Source organism: Balaenoptera physalus, assembly GCF_965194825.1.
Source record: "Balaenoptera physalus genome assembly, chromosome: 2".
Classification (NCBI taxonomy): domain Eukaryota; kingdom Metazoa; phylum Chordata; class Mammalia; order Artiodactyla; family Balaenopteridae; genus Balaenoptera; species Balaenoptera physalus.
In genome coordinates this window covers 174,517,109-174,537,615 of record NC_138883.1, presented here as the reverse complement: position 1 = coordinate 174,537,615, position 20,507 = coordinate 174,517,109, and the positions used below count along the sequence as shown (strand labels likewise).

The 20,507-nt window shown below is 44.4% G+C and overlaps 1 protein-coding gene and 1 long non-coding RNA gene across 3 annotated transcripts in view; one reads left to right on the top strand and one right to left on the bottom strand.

Annotated features, from left to right (window-relative positions):
* The window catches only part of CUBN (cubilin), a 284,343-nt gene extending 269,003 nt beyond the window's left edge, over positions 1–15,340 (top strand). The window contains exons 63-69 of the mRNA XM_082452723.1: positions 3,269–3,431; positions 3,795–4,000; positions 5,149–5,296; positions 6,231–6,412; positions 9,488–9,653; positions 11,142–11,377; positions 14,916–15,340. Coding sequence (XP_082308849.1) covers positions 3,269–3,431; positions 3,795–4,000; positions 5,149–5,296; positions 6,231–6,412; positions 9,488–9,653; positions 11,142–11,377; positions 14,916–15,023 — 1,209 coding nt within the window. The 3' untranslated portion in view covers positions 15,024–15,340. The remainder of the gene's footprint in view (positions 1–3,268; positions 3,432–3,794; positions 4,001–5,148; positions 5,297–6,230; positions 6,413–9,487; positions 9,654–11,141; positions 11,378–14,915) is intronic.
* On the bottom strand, positions 1,366–20,475 carry LOC309656453. Of its 2 annotated transcripts, XR_014261363.1 has the most exons (4): positions 16,412–20,475; positions 4,268–4,352; positions 2,580–2,747; positions 1,366–1,847 (listed from the first exon to the last, which is right to left on the bottom strand). It is a non-coding gene; the product is annotated as an uncharacterized lncRNA (long non-coding RNA). The 2 variants fall into 2 exon arrangements; XR_014261364.1 differs by lacking the exon at positions 4,268–4,352.
* Between the last annotated feature and the right edge of the window lie 32 nt (positions 20,476–20,507).

Sequence of the window (20,507 nt, the reverse complement as noted above, 5' to 3'; positions counted from 1 at the left end):
AGTGTGGGAAACGTCAGTCCTGTCCCAGTGAACTTTCCCCATCCCACCTCTATTCTCTCACCCTGATCTCCAGGTTGGTCACAGGGTGGGCAGGTGTTGACACGCCAGGCCGTTTTTATTTCCGTGGCCTTCCATACCTTGTCCATCAGGGTGGGATGCCCTTCCTCTCTTCTAGGTCTGGAAGGTCTCTATCAAATACCAGTTCAAATGTCCATGTGAGGTTTGTCCTGGCTCGATCATCTGCGTTACCCTGATACATTGAATTCTTCTCCGGTAGCACTTACATTTCTCTATTTTATGTATAATTCACACACACATATATTTAATTTATGAATCTCTCCCTCTCATTATTTGTGAGTCAAATTAGTGTCTGGAAAGTGCTTTATGCATCCCTGTATACACAGAGCCTTGCTTGGAGGCCTGGCACACAGTACACAGAATAAAAATGCTTGCCAATATAACGTGATTATAGAGGCAGCAATGGTTATAATAAAATTTTAACTTGTTTACCAGAAAAGGTACATTACCTAAAACTTGGCAAATCTGCTCTTCTATAAAACGAGGGGATTAGATCCTTCAACTCTCCGGTTTCTTTTGGCTTTAAAATTTTACTAAAATCCTTTAAGCAGGAGAAACAGTGCCATCTGGTGGTAAATTTATTTTTGTGTTTATTTTGACTTGACTGTTTTTAACCATTTCTATTTTATGTATTCCCAGCATTTTAAAATAATGTCAGCGGTAATGGCTATGCTGAGGTTTATAACACAACATGGTTCTGTTATAAATTCAATATTTGGATAGACACACAGATACTTGTTTTAGTAGTGCAATAGAGATTACTCAGGTGGAGAACACGTTTTTTTTTGTTTGTTTTGAAAATTTGATGTTAGAGTTTTTTTTAAAAGGTCAAGTCTTTTATTTATTTATTTGTTTATTTATTTATTTATTTTTGGCTGAGTTGGGTCTTCGTTGCTGTGTGTGGGCTTTCTCTTCCTGCAGTGAGCGGGGGCTTCTCTTGTTGCGGAGCACAGGCTCTAGGTGCGTGGGCTCAGTAGTTGTGGCGCACGGGCTTAGTTGCTCCGTGGCATGTGGGATCTTTCCGGACCAGGGCTCGAACCTGTGTCCCCTGCATTGGCAGGCGGATCCTTAACCAATGCACCACTAGGGAAATCCCAACACTTTGTTTTCTAGTAATGTGTTTGAGAGAAATCCAAGCACTCGCTACTTCAATGGACATTTGCTGAAGTCTCTTGTGCCTGGGAATTGCTCTGGGTGCTGGCGACACACAGTGAATAATCAAAGAACCCTGCCCGTGGGGCTTACATGCTTGATGGGTGAGGGGCCAGAAGAAGTAAATAAGCAATAAGCAATAAATAAGGTACATTTTAATTATCGTAGGAAAAAAGAACAGGAAGATGTTGGGGAAGTGCCCATTAGATGGGGTTGGGCTCTCTGGGGAGGAGATGTCTGAGCTGAGACTGCATGACGAGGCGTGGGCCGTCCAAGGGCTGAGCAGAGAGCTCCTGGCAGGAGGGGCAGCTCGGAGGGACTTGTCAGGGCACGGCGGAGTTACAGGAACCTGGGGAGGGGGCGACGGCCCAGAGCGGCCCAGGCCAGACCAGAGAGGGGCTTGTAGACCACGGTGAAGAGGGTGGCTTTTTACTTCAGACGCAGTGGGGGGGATCCATGGGGATATTGTAGGCCAAGCAGGAGCATATTCTGCTCTAAGCTTGCAGACGTTCAGGCAGCTCGGTGGAGAACGGTCTGTGGAACCAGAGCTGTCAGGAGATGTTACAGTGATGCAGGTGAAGGACCATGGTGGGGGCAGTGGAGGTGGAGCCCTTGGGCTAGATGTTGAAGGTGGAGCAAAGTAGATGCGGGGTCGGGAAGAGACAGGGAGGAATCAGGGTGGCTGAGGTGTTAGGCTTGAGCCCTTTACTGACGTAAAGACGACTTGGGGAGAGCAGGCTTGGGAGGGTGGGTAGCGGGAGAGAGAAATCAAGGCACTTTTTCATTCCTTAGATACTTACTGAGTACCTTCTGTGTGCCACTCTTCTGAAAACTGGGGACCTAGCAGTGAATAGAACAGACAGCAGCCTGTGCTTTCATGGAACTTGCATTCTCTTCAGAGGGGAAGACAATAAATTAAATTATATATGAATATATACATACATATAATGTAGAAGGTAAAACATGCTCTGGAGAAAAAGTGAAGCCGGAAAGGAGGAAGGGAATATTGGGAGAGCTTGCATGCTAAATAGGGGTGTTCAGGGAAGGCTTTAGTGAGTTAGTGGTATTTGAGTAAAGGCCTAAAGCAACAGAGGGGAATGAAACCACGCGGATAAATAGGAGGGCATTCCAGGCAAAGGGAACTGCAGACGCAACAGCCGGCATGCAGGAGAGCCGGGATCGCTCAGGGAGCAGAGCAAAGAAAGTGGCAATGAGAGGTCAGATGGGAAAGGCCGGGAATGGGGGTGGGAGCAGATCCCATCCGGCCTCGAAGGCCACTGTAGCGGCTTTGAGTGGATGAGAAGGATGTAAGAGGGTTCTCGGCAGAGCAGCGACCTGGGCTGACTTACATCTAAACTGTATCTTCTGGCTGACGTGCTGAAGACAGATTCTAGGGGGTCAAGAGCAGGATCGGGGGGCCCGTGGGGAGGCTGCGACAAGAACCAGGCGAGAGATCGTGATGGTTTGGAGCAGCGCGGCAGGGAGGGCGGCGGTGGAGGTAGCGATGGGTTTGCTGGCTGTAACGACACATCAGTTTTTAAATCGAATTTTACTTTCCCAATGAGAAAAAAAACTTTAGGCAATATACCAGGTTTTTACTAAAAATCATTGTAGTATAATTGATTCAATAGCAACTCTGTTCCTAAATTAAAACAAGCTTTAAGAACATTAGTGTAGGGACTTGCCTGGTGGCGCAGTGGTTAAGACTCCACGCTCCCAATGCAGGAGGCCTGGGTTCAATCCCTGGTCAGGGAACTAGAGCCCACATGCATGACGCAACTAAGAGTTCACATGCCGCAACTAAGGAGCACACATGCCGCAACTAAAGAAGCCAGCGAGCCGCAACTAAGGAGCCCTCGAGCTGCAGTTAAGACCCGGTGCAACCAAATAAATAAATAAAAATAAGTATTAAAAAAAAAAAAGAACATTAGTGTAAGATTCTTAACCATGACCTGTCGTAACTTTATGTCCATTTTAGTGTAAAATATGCAGCTTCTTTGTGAATAATGGATAACTAATGAGCTGTTTTTCTTTTCAGCTATATGATGGGGACAGTGAAAATGCCAACTTGGCTGGAACATTTTGTGGTTCCACCGTACCTGCTCCATTTATTTCTTCTGGAAACTTCCTTACAGTTCAATTTGTCAGTGACTTAACTTTAGAAAGGGAAGGATTTAATGCTACATATACCATCGTGGACAGTGAGTAAACTGAGACATTTTCACATAGTATGAAACACACGTGTATTTATGCACTAAAAATAATGCCGTGCTTATATCTGTACTCAGTGTTAATTACTAAGCTCAATGCTAATTACTACGCTCAATGTTAATGACTGTCTAAGTTCAATGTCAGTTACTAAACACCACGTTAATTACTCTGTGTTTAATCCATGGTACAAATTTGGTACAATTCTTAGTCAAGAATATAGACTGTAAATCCTTCATAGAATGATGTAAATATAGCTCCTTTTGGCTGGAAGAGTATGGAAAGCAGAATTTTAAATATGTGTGATGAGTTACAAGTAAAATGTCTTATAAGTTGTTTCTTTTTTCCCATCTCAGTGCCTTGTGGCGGAACATATAATGCAACTTGGACCCCACAAAGTATTTCGTCACCCAATTCATCAGACCCAGCTGTCCCGTTTTCCATCTGTACTTGGGTCATTGAAGCTCCTCTACATCAGCAGGTCATGATTACTGTGTGGGCACTTGAGCTGCGCTCACAAGACTATGACCAGAACTATTTAGAGTTTCAGGACCCAGCAGAGGTAACAATTACAGGACGAATGACAGTCACATGTATGACCTTTTCACCAGTGTTTGCAAAACACTTGAAGTAATGAGGGCATGACTAAATAAGTTCTCGAAGTTACTTCCAGCCTAATGTGGTTTCCAGCCATTTACAAAACCCTCTATTTATAGGCATTAAGAAACCTGAACTTGGTCTGTAGGTCATATGCCTAAGAAACATCTGGGTGTCATGGTAAAAGTGCCTGCCCCTGGGCCCACCCTCAGAGACCAATTCCCCTACTTACGCCCATTGACCTGAATTTCTGATGAACATCTCTGGTGTTCTGACAGCAGTGCTCCATGGAGAAGCACTTCTGTAGTCAGTGGGATCTGTGTGTGGAATGCATTGAAGGGAACAGTTAAGAAGGCATTTGGTACCAGTCTAGTGGGACTGTATTCATGGTTGAAAACATAGAGCAAAGCTCTTTTGGTTTTAAAAAAAAATGATGAGTGTGAATTGCCCATGGGGTTAGATGTTGGGGAGAATGTTGACCACAAGAGTGTAACGCTGACAGAACGCCTGAAGATTTGGGCGCCATCATCACGTGAGTAGGTAGTTGCAGGATGAGCGCGGTCAGGTTACTCCGGGAACACGCGTAGGGTGAGGAGCCCTGAACTGAGGGTGGTGCCTAGCGGGGGCTCCCGGGGACACCCGGGCTGCCTCTCTCCGGATTGAGGGGCAGCTCACACACTCCAGGTCTGCTAAGGGTGCTGAGGGAGGGCCGGGAGCAGTGCTGGTTGGTCTTACAGAGTTCAGAACAATGGAGAAGCCCCAGTAGAACCGTGGTGAGCTCCTCCGACAGCCTGGGTGCGCCCTGAGCAGCGGCACAGGCCTTGGATAGGAAGCGGGGTGAGGGGGAAGGTCTTATCTTCAGTAGGCAGGCGTCTGCCCCGTGGTTTCAGCAGAAACTTGGCCTCCCTACCTCCCACCCGCCCCTCGAAGACTGCGAGACACCTGTAGATTCCAGGGCCAAGGTGAAGTCTTATTGCAGAGTGCATTAAACTCTGTAACTGGTCTCCACGGCTGAATATTTAAGCCATATTTTTGTATGCAATTTAATTTCTGCTGTGGCCTATTCTCCTTTGATACTAAATCTACTGGCATTTGGCTTCCGTTTCATTTCAGAGTATTGGAAATCCAGGAATTCGGTTCTTCGGCGGAAATGCTTCAGCTGTACCCACATTTTATTCTTCCATGAGCACCGCGATCGTCACTTTTAAATCGGAAGTTTTTAACATAAACTCTAGAGTGGGTTTTACCTATCAGATTGCAGGTGAGCTCTGGGATTTCATCTTTTATTCAGAAAAACTGCCATTATTACAATTACAGCTAGAATTGACCCCCTTGAGTAAATTAAGGTTTGTTGACATAAACCAAACCCACATGAGGTAAGACTCTTTACTAGAAGCCAGGCCCAATTTAGCAAATTACTAAAGTTGACTTCTGAAGAGGTAAAGCGAATAAAATGTTAATTAAAATGTCGAGAATGGCAGCATATTCTTCAAAGTTCATGTCGTTAATTTAAAAATATAGCAGTTATTGTATTAATTATTCACTTAACCATGTAGAAGAATCACTATATCTTAGAAAATTACTTTGGAAAAACCCAGGAGCCTTGAAAGAATTACTGGATTCTGTCACTGAGAAGTTTATTTCCAGAGAACACTTTACGTAATGTTCATTTCAAGCTTGATTAAAACCAAAGCTGCCTTTGATTAAAACAAACAAATGAAAACGCTCTGGGTAGTTTTACCAAAAATGGTCAAGAACGGTGAGTTGCCAGCTCTATCAGAACAAATAATTCATCAAAGGATTTGAAGAAAAATCGTCACGCCAAACTGTCTTGGAGGTAGAGGCTTTATGCCCAAAGAGTCTAAAGTCAGCCACCTCCACCTCCATGTCATCAGAAGAGCGTAGAGGATGGTAGAATGTTTGTCGTCCCAGGAGAGGGTGCACATTCGCTCATTGACCATCTCACACGGGGGTGTTTTGTGTGAAGACACTGCACTGCATTTGCTCAGTGTGCCGTTTGCTTTAAGTCTTGGGATCTCAGTAATCTCAAAGGTAAATGAAGGGGCTAGGTTAGCTTTTCTTCTGAAGTTTGTTGCCATTTAATAATCTCTGTGAATGATTCCTGTCGAGTTGAAGGAGCACTGAGTACTGCGTGGCATACGTGAATTACGACTATTGTCTTTCCTCTAAATAAGATTGCAACCGAGAGTATAAGAAGGCATTCGGCACCCTGAGGAGCCCCGGCTGGCCGGGGGGCTATCGCGGTGGCATGGACTGCACATCCGTGCTCACAGCTCCTCGGGACCACACCATCTCCCTCTTCTTCCACTCATTTGGCATCGGGGACTCAAGTGACTGCACCCGTGATTTCTTGGAGGTAACATACTTTTGAATGTGATGCAAATGAATTATTTAAAAGATGATGGATCCCTTAAGATTCTCCTCCTTTTTCTCTGCTACTGCCAATCATACTCCTTCCTCATTTCATTCAGTGATTCATTGTCCTTTCATCGCCTAAATCCTTGGGCAACTGCCAACCATCTCCTGGGTCCGGACACCGGAAATCCAGGAGGGAACAAGACATGTTCAGGGGCCCCCGGAGGCTCACAGTCTGTGGGAAAGACAGACAGGAAGTTGTCCACTCCTGTTGACTATCAGAGCCAGCACAGGTAGCGGCACCTAAGCAGTCTGGGAACAGAGAAGTTTTCTTAAAGGAGCTAATGTGTGAGTTGAGACCGGAAGTGAGGGAGGTCCAAGGGCAAAGTGCTAATTTTGGAGCCAGATGAGAACTCTGGCTTGAAGTGTGCCTGGTGTAGAGGTAAACATGAAACCACGTGAGACTAGATGGTTCGGCTGATTCCCCTGATGGCCACAGTGAGTCTAGAGCATCTTCGCTATTCTCTAAGGAGAGTCTTTCCTTGACCGCGCGTTGGGCAGAGGAAGGTGGAGTGCTCTCTGTTCCTTCCTCCTCATCTGGGTGAAGAAGCACCTTTGCTGTTTGCCCGTCCCCCGCCCCACCGAGAGAGAACCCTCCTGTGTCTGGAACTCAGCGCCTATATTTTGCCATGAAAACCCTCCAGCTCCCTCCAGCGTCCTTTGCAGACTCTGTTGGAAATGTATTCATTCTTAGGAAATAAACTGAGGTGCCATGTAAGGCTTGTATGTACAAAGATGCTGACTCCCTCTGAACTGAATTCACATCGAAACCTTAACCCGAGACACCCGAAGTCGGCTTTGTTTCGTGTACGTGCGAATCTTCCGGAAGGTTTCCAAACAGCTTGTTTTCTCCTTTACGCCTGTTACGGAGTTTTGTTATCCTGGAAAGCTCCCCCTATAAAATTCATCGAAGTCCTTTGTTAATGACCATTCGCAACCTCTAGTGCAGTAAGTACTCAGAGGAAGCGCATGCCTTTTCATGGGGAACATCACCGCGGTAGGAGAGTGGGGGGCACGTGGATGCAGCAGAGGGGAGACGAGGGAGGGACAGCAGTGTGTGTGTCAATCAGGTCATTGGACGCAGACCTACGTACCTCACCCCCCGTGGAGTCTGAACAGTTACGTGCAGCATAAAGCAGACACGAGGGGAGGAGTGGGATACGGAGGAAGGGAGAATCACCCTGACAGTCCGGAGTCACAGCGCAGCTACTCGGCGTTCGCTTCAAGCCGGAGTTGACCCTTGTCGACTGGAGTTAACTTGGCCACTTGCCCCTGGGTGCTGGGGAGCAGGGGCTGACTCTGCAGCCCCGGGGGGTGACAACTGCCCCCCTCCGCCCTGCTGCCCTTCCTTGTCTCATGGAAACGGGGCTGAAACCTCCTGTGCAATAAGCAGAGACAGGAAACGGCGACTCAGGCCTGTAAAGCGCTGCTGTGTCTGGTTTTCGGCGGGAAGATTCTGGCACGGCTTACTGCAGCCTCAGCATTCCATTCACATAAACGGTGACGGGAACGGAAATTCCTCGCTGAGGACTGTGACCGTATTACACCACGCGAACGCCCAGCTCTAGACCCCACTTGGACTTCGCATTTGCCTTCACTTCCCCTTTCAGGGTCGCCTAGGGTCCCAGAGATGCCCTCTGCTCTCCTTGCCCCACCCCTCCTGTGCGGAGAGGAATGAAAAGGACAGGTCATTAGCACATCAGCGGAAATTAGTATCTCGCGTCTCCCCGCAGAGCATCAGCTTTCTAAAGAGGACCAGAGGAAAAAGACCCAAAGCCAAGACTGCAGTGGGGCAGGTGGGCATCCTTGAAAATGGCAGCCCTCTCTGTCTGCCGACAGCTAACTGGCTGCGCCATCCATGGCAAGGCTACTTTGTTTAAACCCTTAGCAGAATAGCCCAAAGAGCACCAGGAAGGCATTTTTCTCTCCCACTGGCTACTCCATAGACCTAAAAGGAAACTCTCCAGGGAATTCCCTGGCGGTCCAGTGGTTAGGACTCCGCACTTTCACTGCCAGGGCCTGGGTTTGATCCCTGATGGGGGAACTAAGATCCCACAAGCTGCGGGGCACAGCCGAAAAGAAAAAGGGCTCTCTCCAGAGCAACACAACCCAACAAGACTACCCACCACACCTCTGAAGACACTGGGTGACTTTAGACAACTGGCGATTAACCACATGTTAAACTATAGTTCCAACCCCACACTGCCTGGATCACGTGTCTGCGATGCCGCACAAGAGCCCTCCTCCGAGTGGGGCTGTTTGGGAATGTGCAGCAGGAGCCGGGCTTGAGGACAAGCCGTGGTTGAATTCACAGTGCGCTTACCTGCATTCACACGCCAACACGTTTCCTGTTTTCACGCGTGTCTACTCCATGCGGCGAATTAAAAAAAATCTACTCAGCTTCACAAAGTGTTTTTAAAATAAATCTAAGAGTCAGAAATTTTAAAGACTGTTTGAATTATGTCCTTTTCCCATGTAGAAATTCCTTTCGTTTTGAACTTTGTCATACTTTCTACGTTGTTTTTTCATGGCCCCTTTATAGCCGAGCAATTTTCAAGGGGAGATAAAAACATAAATGCAGTATGATGAATAAAGTATAACGGAGTTGACCAGAAACAAAGCAGATAATATTTTTCTCCCCCGACCCATCTTTTTAAAATTCACTTTAACTACATTCTTCAAAATGTCTCCCCAAGAAGAAAGATACAACTAGTTTGTTATACACCAGTCAACTAGCTGGTTATAGAAACATGCTGTCGTGTTTTAATTACTGGAGATTAACAGATATTTCTGAATCCAGCTGTAAATGGTTTTTGATCTACAAATTGGTTTCTCTCCTTTGCAAGTGAAGGTGACGTCTGTGTGTATTAACCCTCCATTAAGTACCTAAAAAGACAAAGTTTTCCCCCAAAAAGTTGTCATTGCAATTGTCTCACGTCTTAACGTATAGTGGTGATAAATCAGAGAAGAAGGTACAATAGGTCTAAGTGTAATCATTAATGACTCGTTTTTAAAGGTAAGAAATGGAAGCGAGAGCACTTCGCCATTGCTGGGCACGTTCTGTGGGACTCTGTTGCCGAATCCCATTTTCTCCCGAAGTCATGAACTATACCTACGATTTAAGAGTGATAGTGCAACTTCCGGTCATGGATATGAAATTATCTGGACCTCATCACCCTCTGGTAAGACCCTGGCACTTTGTAAGGGAAAGTAATGCAGCTGAGAAAAACATACAGCGTCTAATAGAAGAAGACAGTCAAAGTGACCTTTTCCCCAATCTGTGTACTTGATTATTTTCCATTAAAAATAGAGATTTTTTTTAACACTGAAAGTATAGAGATTTAAAAAATGCTACTTTTATTCATTATTTCTATATATTAAAGAATATATATTTACATATAAAGCACAAATAAGGTACAAAGATTTTTTAAGTCCTTTATAAATTCTGATTTTGTCATTATTTTTAACTTTTGCTTTGATCATCAAGGTAGTTCTCTGAGGATTTTTTTTAAAAAGTTTGCCAGAAAGCCAAGTGATGAACACATACTTGCGTATGTCTAAACAGCTGTGTTCTTTGGAGACCGCGTTTCATTTCTTGGCAGTCCTGGAGGTTAATGGCTTTTACAGGGCAGTAAGCACCTTCCTGCATTTTTGGTTGGCTGTTTACCGATAAGTGAAGGAAATTTGTCACGTCAATGCACTGAACTCAAGAGAGAAGGAATATCTTTATGAAATGTCCCCCCAAATATCTAAAAACTTTCAAAATAAGAATGATAAAAAGGACTCATTTTAAATATACTAGAGGACTAGAAAAGGATTCTATCAAGACAATTGTAGATAACGATTTCTTGGTACTGCCAAAAGTAAAAGATGATCTCTATGCCCTAATTTTACAGACAAGGAAATAAAACACCAAACTGATGCATTGCCTAAAACGCACAGCTAGATTGTGGCAGAGGCAGGACTAAACCTCCAGTGGTCAGAAACCCAGCCCAGTGCTTCTTAATTATGCTACGCACTTTCTTCCTATGCGCAGGATATCTGGATGCCCATGGCTGTCTGGTCTAAATAACGATAGCTTTCCTGTGCAAATTAACACATCGAACAAATTAGCACCAATACTTAAAGAGCTTTGGCTTGTTAAGCATATCAGTCTTGGAACTGTCAGTTATCAGCCTGGTAAAGTCACTTTGAGAATCATTACTGCCAAGACCTTAAATAACACACCTCTTTCTTTGGTTCTTCCCCGGAATTTCCCTTTTAATTTTACTTCACCCACATCCTCATCAACTCACTCACTGCCTCTGGAGAGCTCCACACCATCAAAAGCACCCGAGATCAACCTCACTCTCTCCTGCAGTTACTTTCCCAAGTCCTGGTTTTCCCATTGTGCTCTCAACCCACTATTTTCAAAGCAAAGATCTGGAGGAAGCCCTTCCTAAGCCGTGAGAGGCGGGGAGGGATATTTGGTGGAGGTGGGAGCGGGGGAGGCAGTGAGGAAGGGAGGTACAGCCCGCAGGAGGGACAGGAAAAGGGTTCCTGCCTCCGCTTTTCTTGCAGAGGGCCTCAGCACCTTGAGAGAACAACTGTCTCGTTGCCTTCAGTGCACTAAAGCGCGCTGACGGCTTCTACTTGGTTGACTGAAGCTTCGTGCACCTGTTTCCTCGCAGACTGCGGCGGGACTCTTTACGGAGACAGCGGCTCGGTCGCCAGCCCTGGCTATCCCGGCACTTACCCAAACAACACTCACTGCGAATGGACCATCATTGCTCCTGCGGGAAGACCTGTCACCGTCAGCTTCTACTTCATCAGCATTGACGACCCCGGAGAATGCGTCCAGAACTACCTCCTGCTCTACGATGGCCCGGATGCTAACTCTCCCTCGTCTGGACCGTATTGCGGCGCAGTGAGTAAAACAAACTTCTAAAAACTCCCAATTGTTATTTTTAAATAACGAAAGGAGCTTAAAAAGGCACCTTTAAAGGCAGACTCATGCAGTTAGAGAGCACACGGTACTTTTACAAATTCAGGTTTCTGACTTTCCTTTTTGTTTTGGGAGCACGAGTGCCACCTAGTGGGCATTGAGTTAAATTAATAGTAATAGTTGCCAAACTTGACTTTGAGTCAGAATCACCTATCCAGTCGTTTAGCGTCACAGATTTCCAGTCCCCACTCAACCTACAGAATCAAAATTTCTGGGGGAGTATCTGTGGCATGCTGTGTTTTGAAAACTCCATATGTGATTTCAATGCACCGCCCAGGGTTGACTATCCATGTTATTTCTGCATGAATAGAACTACAGTGTTCCCATCGCATCTGCAGGGGATTGGTTCCGTTGACCCCCCACGGATACCAAATCCTCGGATGCTCAAATCTCTTATAAAAACTGGCCTAGGGACTTCCCTGGCGGTGCAGTGGTTAAGAACCCGCCTGCCAATGCAGGGGACACGGGTTCAAGCCCTGGTCCGGGAAGATCCCACATGCCGTGGAGCAACTAAGCCCGTGCGCCACAACTACTGAGCCTGCGCTCTAGAGCCTGTGAGCCACAACTACTGAGCCCACGTGCCACAACTACTGAAGCCCGTGCTCTAGAGCCCGTGCTCCGCAACAAGAGAAGCCACCGCAGTGAGAAGCCCACGCACCGCGATGAAGAGTAGTCCCCGCTCCCCGCAACTAGAGAAAGCCGGCGCGCAGCAATGAAGACCCAACACAGCCAAAAATAAAAATAAGTAAATAAGTAAATTAAAAAAAAACAAAACCTGGCCTAGTGTGGTGAATACAGTCAGTCCTCCATATCTGCGGGTTCCGTATTCGCGGGTTGTGTATCTGCTGGATTCTGTGGTTGGTTGAATCCGCGATGTGGAACCTACCCTTACGGAGGGCTGACTGTTAGAAACTTTGGATGCCCGGCTCCATTTCATTCACTTTTTGCTGAAAACTGTGGGAATTCTTTGAAGAAATGCACAGGGATATTAACAATTGGCCTGGGGACTAACGGTTTGTTTTTGTAAATCTCTATATAATAGATCCTCCCTAAACATTAAGTTAGAATTCTGATGTTGACTCAGTATTGCCCTCGTCTGCCCTCAGTGCCCTCCCATTTTTATGTGCAAGTAGATGTTTACAGAGCTTTCACGTAAGGGCAATGTGACTACTGATGAGAAGTTATCTGTTTCTTACCATTTTGCTCTTTGCTCATTTGTGCTTTCTAATCAAACTGACAGAGAATTACATCTGCTGGAAGTAGAGGGAGTTTTTAGAGTATAACTTACAGTTTGTAAAATTGATAAGTGTTATTTTCAGAAATATCAAAAAATAGATACATTTTTCTAAAACCCTGAGAATCCTCCCATATATTCTTCTAGACACTTTTTTTTGAATATGTTTGCCTATGCACAGATATTTTATATTGTTTTGTGGTGTGTTTTTGTCCACTGACTGATACATCATTAACATCTTACCATACCACTAAACAAACTGGTATATTGTGTTTAATCATTGGGTTGTTTTCTGTTCTGGGTGCAGCCTAATTTATTGAATGAAGCTCCTCTGGTTTATAGACAGCCCTTCAACAAACTCTCTGGTAGCTCTGTCCTTATACACAGAGCTAATTTTGGGGGCAGGAATTTGTGTCACCTGATCAGCAGATACTGTCTTGCAGTTGTTTACAGGGGCCCACAGAAAAGAGACCCCAGTAATGCATCACATGCCAGATTTAGAAGCTGATTAAGTCTTAGACATTTAGTTGAAATTTGTAACAATTTCAAAAAGAGACATTTTCACAATACCATTACTTTATGTCTGTATGACTTTTTTTTTTTTGGTTTTCAGTGACTTTCAAACATACAACCCCATTTGATCCCCTGGACTTTGCAGATAAGAGAAACTGAGGCACTGAGAGAACTTACTGCCATTGAAACCAATGTCACATTAAATTCAAGTCTATAACTAGATATGTCAAGTTTTCTTAACTATTGGTGTTTACAATATTTTCCCAGTTTTAAATTTTCTTTTATAAATGTAGACATAGTTTCAAGTGCAATCGTTTTATTTTTTAAAGATGCCACTGACTTCTTTAGCATTTCCAGTCCAGTGAAGTCAGTTTATTTACAGAATGATGGTGGGAGCTACTCCTTAGATGTCTAATCGTACGGTGATTTGAAGATGTTTTCTTTTATGATAATTGTCATTGTTCACGGGCATTGCTCTCAGTTACAGAATCTGAACATCTAGAAACATGAAAGAATGGCAGGAAAATTAGGAGAATCAAACGGGAGTTTAAAACTTCTGTTATCTGCTCATACTAGTTTGTAACGGGAGTTTAAAACTTCTGTTATCTGCTCATACTAGTTTGTCAGCATAGAATACCAAGTAGAAATTTGGGAGCAGGTTGAAATGGAAGGAAAAAGTGCATGTGCACAGGAACGTACAATATTGTGTATCCCTTGTTATCTCTCTTAGGAAAAAAATCCCTCTGCTGCACTCACCTGAATAATTTACTGTCTTGGAAATAAGTCTGTTTTTTGATGACTCTTGGGTAGGACCAAGGCAGGGGACCCGAGCAGAACAGAGGAACATGTCCCCAGACTGCAACCTTGACCCTGTGTGATGTGCTCTGTCTCCAGGACAATCCAGCCTACTGTGCATGTTACTGACTTACTTGCTTCCTGCTTTGCCTCCTCCTGTTAGGAGAGGGCTGTTTGCATGTTTGGTTCATTTTTTATATTCCTAGTGCTAATAATAATACCCACAGCATGGAAATCTCTCAATCAGTATTAAATGAATGATTTAGAAATGAGAGAAAACAGAGACCCATCTACCTCCTACCCCTTCTGGCCACACACACACACACACACACACACACACCCTGTTCCCCCAAAAGACATGAAAATCAACCCCAAAAGGAAAGTATGGATGTTAAGGGGGGAAAGTAGTATACTTTACTCATATGCTCGTTTTAGTTGCAGATATAAGTTGTGTGTCCCTTCAGAAAAATGAAAATTTCAGTAAGATCTTGAATTGGAAATTGAATTTTTGGTGATGGTTTTATTGAGACATAATTCACATACCATAGAAATCATCTACTTAAAGGGTAAGATTCAAGAGTATTTAGTCAGTTCCCAGAGCTGTGTAGCTGTTGTCACCACAGTCGGCTTTAGAACCTTCTCGTTAGCCCAAAAGGAAACCCTGTGCCCACTTAGTCACCCCCCATTTCTCCTCGCCACCTCCACCAGCCCCAGCAACATTCTTTTGTAAAGTCTCTACATTAATTCTTAGCAAGGTTACTTCTAGAAATGTATGCAGGTTTACTGTCAACTCTAGAAGGCTCCTTTATGTCATAGTTCTTTACTACACCTGACCTTCTGGAAGAATCTTCAAATTTGTGAAATATATAATTTGTTACTTCTCTCTCTCTCTTTTTCTTTTTTTTTTTTCAATTTTAGGACACTGACATAGCTCCCTTTGTGGCCTCGTCACATCGTGTCTTCATAAAATTTCACGCAGAGTATGCAGCCCGACCGTCAGCAATCCGGTTAACCTGGGCCAGCTAACCGCGTGAGGCCGGGTCTGCTCAGCACTTTGGTTTTTCTGCAGGGGCTGGACCCTCAGACCTCACGCTGGACGGGATTCTGCCATCCTGATACCTGTCCCCCCTGCCTGTGCCACTGAGAATAATCTGAACTTCTTTGTTTTTCATCAAAGTACATGTGGAATCAATATTGGTATACATTTTTTGCATGTAGAATGTAGCTTCTTTAATCTAATATTTTGAGTTGAAATTTTCTAGAATCCCTTAAAGGGATGGAAATGATTATGGCATATGTGCTGTACATTTTCAAAAGTTAATAAAATAGAAGTACCGTTTGCACTGTGAATGTCAAATTGGGGATGACAAACACTGCTGAAATGTAAACAGGGATGCTGCATTATCTTTTTTAACTCATTAACATTTGTCTTTCACTGTGGGGTATGTGTAAAATTTCAAGTTGAATATTTCCATTTTAAAAGAGTATATGAGTCCTTCAGTATAGGAACTCCGGAGCCAAGCTGCCTGCGTTTGAATTTTAGCCTTTCTAGTTAACTTCCTTAACTCTCTGTGCTGCAGTTTCCCTACGTACCACTGTTGTCTGTTCGCAGTTTAACAACACGAGATGCGGAGTTATACATAGTTAAGCAATGCTTTGACCACGTTTTCTGCTGCCTTTAACCAAGAGACGTTAGGTTAAATATGCAAAGTTAAGTCTTACTGAGAACATGGGGCCCAGTGAATGAAAGACGCTATCGAATGTGTAACTGCATCTTCCTGTACTACCCAAATGCCAGGGAAATGATCTCTGCACAGACTACAGAGACACGTAAATGAGATATTCTCACCTTCGCTCTACCATGGACGGATGCCTCGGCTTCGTGGAGGACACTCTATTGGAAAGAACAGTGAACGCAGTGAAGAGACCATCAAACCCAAGGGTCTTGACAAAGCTGGAACAATGGAATAAACCCCTCAAGATGAGGTTTGATAGGAGTAGATAGAAGACCTAGTAGCTCCTTTAGCTAAAAATGAATCACAAAGGTACAGAATATGGAGAAAGTTGAACAATAACCTATGAAATAGTTATTTCATCTGAAAGCAAGAGTAACATATGCAGCTGTCAACCAGTAAGAGATGATTTGACCTGTGGTTGCATCATTAGAGTAACAGTGTCTACAAGAGTCCTTTTCAGAGAGACATGATTCCTAGGAGGCCCATGAGAATATCTGGAAAGTGTATCTACCAAGACGAAGACAGCATAGTCAATATTAGTATGTCATTTTTACACTGAAAACTGAAAACGGAAAATAAGAATATTTTCTCCCATTCTGTAGGCCGTAAGTAGAATCTAAAAAGCCATGATAGAAAATGAATAGTCTCGAGGGGGTGGGGGGTGAGGGGAGGTCTTACCTGGAAGTCAACAGAGCCCGGGAGTCAGGGAGCCAGGCTTCCACTCACCACGTGCGCTTTCTCCCCCTCTCCTTTGCTGTCTGCCTAAAGAACTGGGCCTTGGCAGGAAGAACAGAGCACAGCCTGGCCAGCAACGGTGAAGGTTAAGTTAGCCGTTGCTGGCCAGAGCTGCTCTCATGTGACCTTCAGGGAACTGCCTGGGATAACTCAGCCAGAGGCCACCACAGGCCAGGAATCTCCGGGCACTTCAGACATTTGTGAAGAACGCCGCAGGGGATGGATGGGGCCAATGACAGTTTGGGGCTAGGAGATGCCCAGGTTCTGGGTTCTACTTGTCCTAATTTCCTATTAAATTTCAACTCCATTTAATTAATAGGAATTTGTTAAAAATCCACCACACACTCCCCTAGGGAGTAGTAACATCATTAATTTTATTAAGAGAAAGGAGAACTAACATCTGTATAACATTTGCTCTCTGCCAGGCATCCTTCTCATATCACTCGTGGAAATGGGATACTAAGAGCTGTCACCTCCATTCTACAGTTGAGGAAAATGAGGTGCGGAAAAGCTTGTAAAACTTGAGTGACAGAATGTGATTTTAACCTCAGCAGCCGCCGAAGAGAGTGCCTCCCATCCTGCCAGAGGGATTAAGTGTGAACTTAGTAATATGACAGCCCGACTATCTTCATAGATCTAGTGACATTATTAAAAAAGACTGTCACTGTTATATGACCTAGAAAAATTGCTGATGCAATTCTTGTTATTTTAGTAAAAACTCAGAGATTAGACAGAGTCAAAAATACCGTTAACGGAAGAAAACGTTTAACTTATTAAGACCTCAAGTCACCCTATGGCTATCAATTTAATGGGGGAGTTATTGGAAAAAAAATGATCTGATAATTTTTGGATATTTAATGAGAAATTTGCTTTTCAAATTTTTTTTTTTTTTACTTTCTGTTTTTTTGGCCACGCCACTTGGTCAGCCGGATGTTCCCCAACCAGGGATTGAACCCGGGCCACAACAGTGAAAGCCTGGAATCCTAACCACTAGGCCGCCAGGGAACTCCCTGCTTTTCACATTTTAACTTGGTAACTTTATATGTTTCTTCATAAGTAGTGTATTGGAGACAAAGGCATTTTTTAAATGAATGATTTATGTAATAATTCACGTGAATTTACGCACTGTTGTCATAGTCTGGAGTGCTGATACAGAGCAGGACCCTGTGAGGCTCCTGGGCATGAAGGCCTTCCTGTGGCCCCCATTTCTTGATTACAGAAAATGGGCTTCATTCAGCCTCCAAGACCTTCCCTGAGCTCCAATGGGCAGGTTCAAACAGTTGCTAATTAGGGAAGGGAGGAACGGGTCAAAAGAAACAACAGTGCAGTCTTGGGGCAGGGTCCTGGTCTCCCCCTCCCCCCTCCAAGGGATGCACATCACAATATCTCTGGGCTGTTCAGCAGATACTGAAACCCCCTCCAGGTGGGAGAAGTTAGCTGTGTGCTGCCCACAAGCACGGAGACCCCAGACCGGTTGGAACCAGAAGGTTGATGATGCCGACTCCCACTTACCTCCCCACCAACCAATCAGAAGAAAGCCCACGAGCTGACCACACCCTCTTTGAACCATTACTATAAAACAACTCGATATCCACTCCAGGTTGGACACACAGTTTTGAGGGCACCAACCCGCTGCGGGCCCCGTTGCCTGGCAAAGTATTAAAGCTATTCTTTTCTACTTCACCTGAAACTCTGTCTCTAAGAATTAATTCGGTGTCAGGGTACAGACGCAGGATTCGGCTTTAGTGCCTCATGGGGACCAGGCATCTTCCATGCTCTGTCTTTGCTTGGCCCCCTCTGGGCTCAAAGGCAGGGATAGTACATATTCTGCCAGAGGGAGGTATTGAAGCACATGCTGTGTGTAAGCATGGTGCACTTGGCCGTGACACTGCAGAGGGGATTTTAGCTCTGATAAATATAGACTTTTCCTTGCAGGAATGGCTACATAATTTGCAGGGCCCCTGGTTCAAAAATTATTACCCATTTCAAGCTGGTGATAGCAGAAAAATAAACTAACGATGGGGCCCATCTAAGGTTGGAGCTTTGTGTCACTGCACACAGTTTGCATATCCAGGAAGCTGGTTCTGTTTCCATGTTATAAAAATCTGGAACTTAGGGACACATTTCATTAAGAATTGTATGGCTAAAAGTGAAGAGAATGAAAGGAGATTATAAGGGAGTGAAAACAAATTTCTGGAAAACCAGAAGTGAATGCAAGCATGGGAAGGCAGCCTTGTGATTATCATAAAACTGGGTTCTAACCTCTGTAGAAACGTAACAAACAGCCCAGGGAAACTTAATGCTGACCTAGGAGGGAAACAAATACACATCAACAACAGAGGAAGAGAGAAACCACACCAGCTATCTAGAGAAATCAGCTCAGACTTCATGCTTAAATACAAAGGACAACCAGACATCACCAGACAGAGGGAGAGTTACAGCAGCCTGAACAGGAAAGAACGAGATAAACTAACAAGAAAGGGACATGAGAAAACAACTTAGTAAACACGAGAGGTTTAAAAATTGTTATCCTCAGAGATATTTGAGAAGAGTGTGCATTCATGAAGCAAAAGCAGGGCGCTATTAAACAAAAAGGAGATCTTAAGTATATTTCATTAATAGCCAAAGTAATTTTTAAAAATTTAATAGAGCTTTAAGATAAAATAGGGAAAATCTCCCAGAACATGAAGTTAAAAAACAAAACAAACAAACAAAGAATATATGAGGGAACAAAAATGCCCAGCTACTGAAAACCAGCCCAGGAGGCTGCCATCCAATACGATTTCCAGAAAGGGTGATAAATCAGAGAAAATGGCAGGAAAGAAATTTCAAAGGAAATTTCAAACAGAAAACAATTTCCAGAGAGGAAGAGAGAAAAGAATCGTCCTCTGAAAAGGACCCAATGAGCCCTAAACAGATTAAGTGAGAAAAGACCCCCCATCAGAGATATTATGGTGACATTTCAGAACATGACGAATGATAAAAAGATCACAAATGCTTCCCAAGGGAAAACAATAGTTCCCTGCAAAGATGTGAGGAGACCAATATGTTTCTGGGCATCAACACTGAAAGCAGAAGTCAGTGGAGCTATGCCATCGAGATTGAGGAGAAACTTCTTTTGAACCTAGAATTCCATGTCAGGCAAATTATCAAAGGTGCGGGCAGAATAAGGACATTTAAAAACATGCAACTACTCAAAATTTGTGCCTCCTATACATCCTTCTAGAGAAAGTTACTTGAGGGTAGTTAGTCCAGCAAGATGCCTGCAAGAAATGTCTGTCTCAACCCAGGGACCAAATGAAAAGAAATTATAGATAACTTCTCAGCTGGAAGGACAGAACGAATCAGTCTAAGAGCAGTAAATTAGAAGGTTCCTAAAGTCTTCAAGAAGAAGTCATTGGATTTCAAGCAGTAGCGAGTAATGAAAAGCTTAAAAGTTACAAGAAGAAAAAGAAAACAGAAATTCTAGTAAAGAGAACAATGAAAACTGTATAAGAAAATCATCATTCAATAGAAAGCTAACTAAGCTATGTCACAGCTTAAGAACAGAGAAGTCACGTATTTATCTGGTATATTCCCCCTCCTGTGACCCAGGGGTCCGTGACTGCGACCTGGGCACCGGGGACACACAGACCACCAAGGAGTTCTTGCTTTGAGGAGCTCACAATATAGCGGGAGGTACAACCTGTGGGGAAGGGACTCAGGGTAACAACTACCAGTAAGTGGAACCGCAGTTAAAGAAGCAGCACACTGAGAGAAAATTTACTTGTATCTTCCCCGGGACCCATCCTGGTGTACCACCATCCCTTCGCAGGCGCTGCCCAAACTTCCCGGCTTCCGCCCGCACCACTCTGGCTTCGACCTACAAACTGAGCCTGCGCCGAACTAGTGCGCACGCGCCGACTCCAGTCCAATCGGCATCTCCAACGGGGAGGGAGCTAACCTCGGGTGGGGTGGAGTCTCGAGGCCGAACAGCAAACGTGATTGGTCGGCCCCGGGGCACGCATTCTTTTGTGGGCGGGGTCTCGCGCTAAGCCAC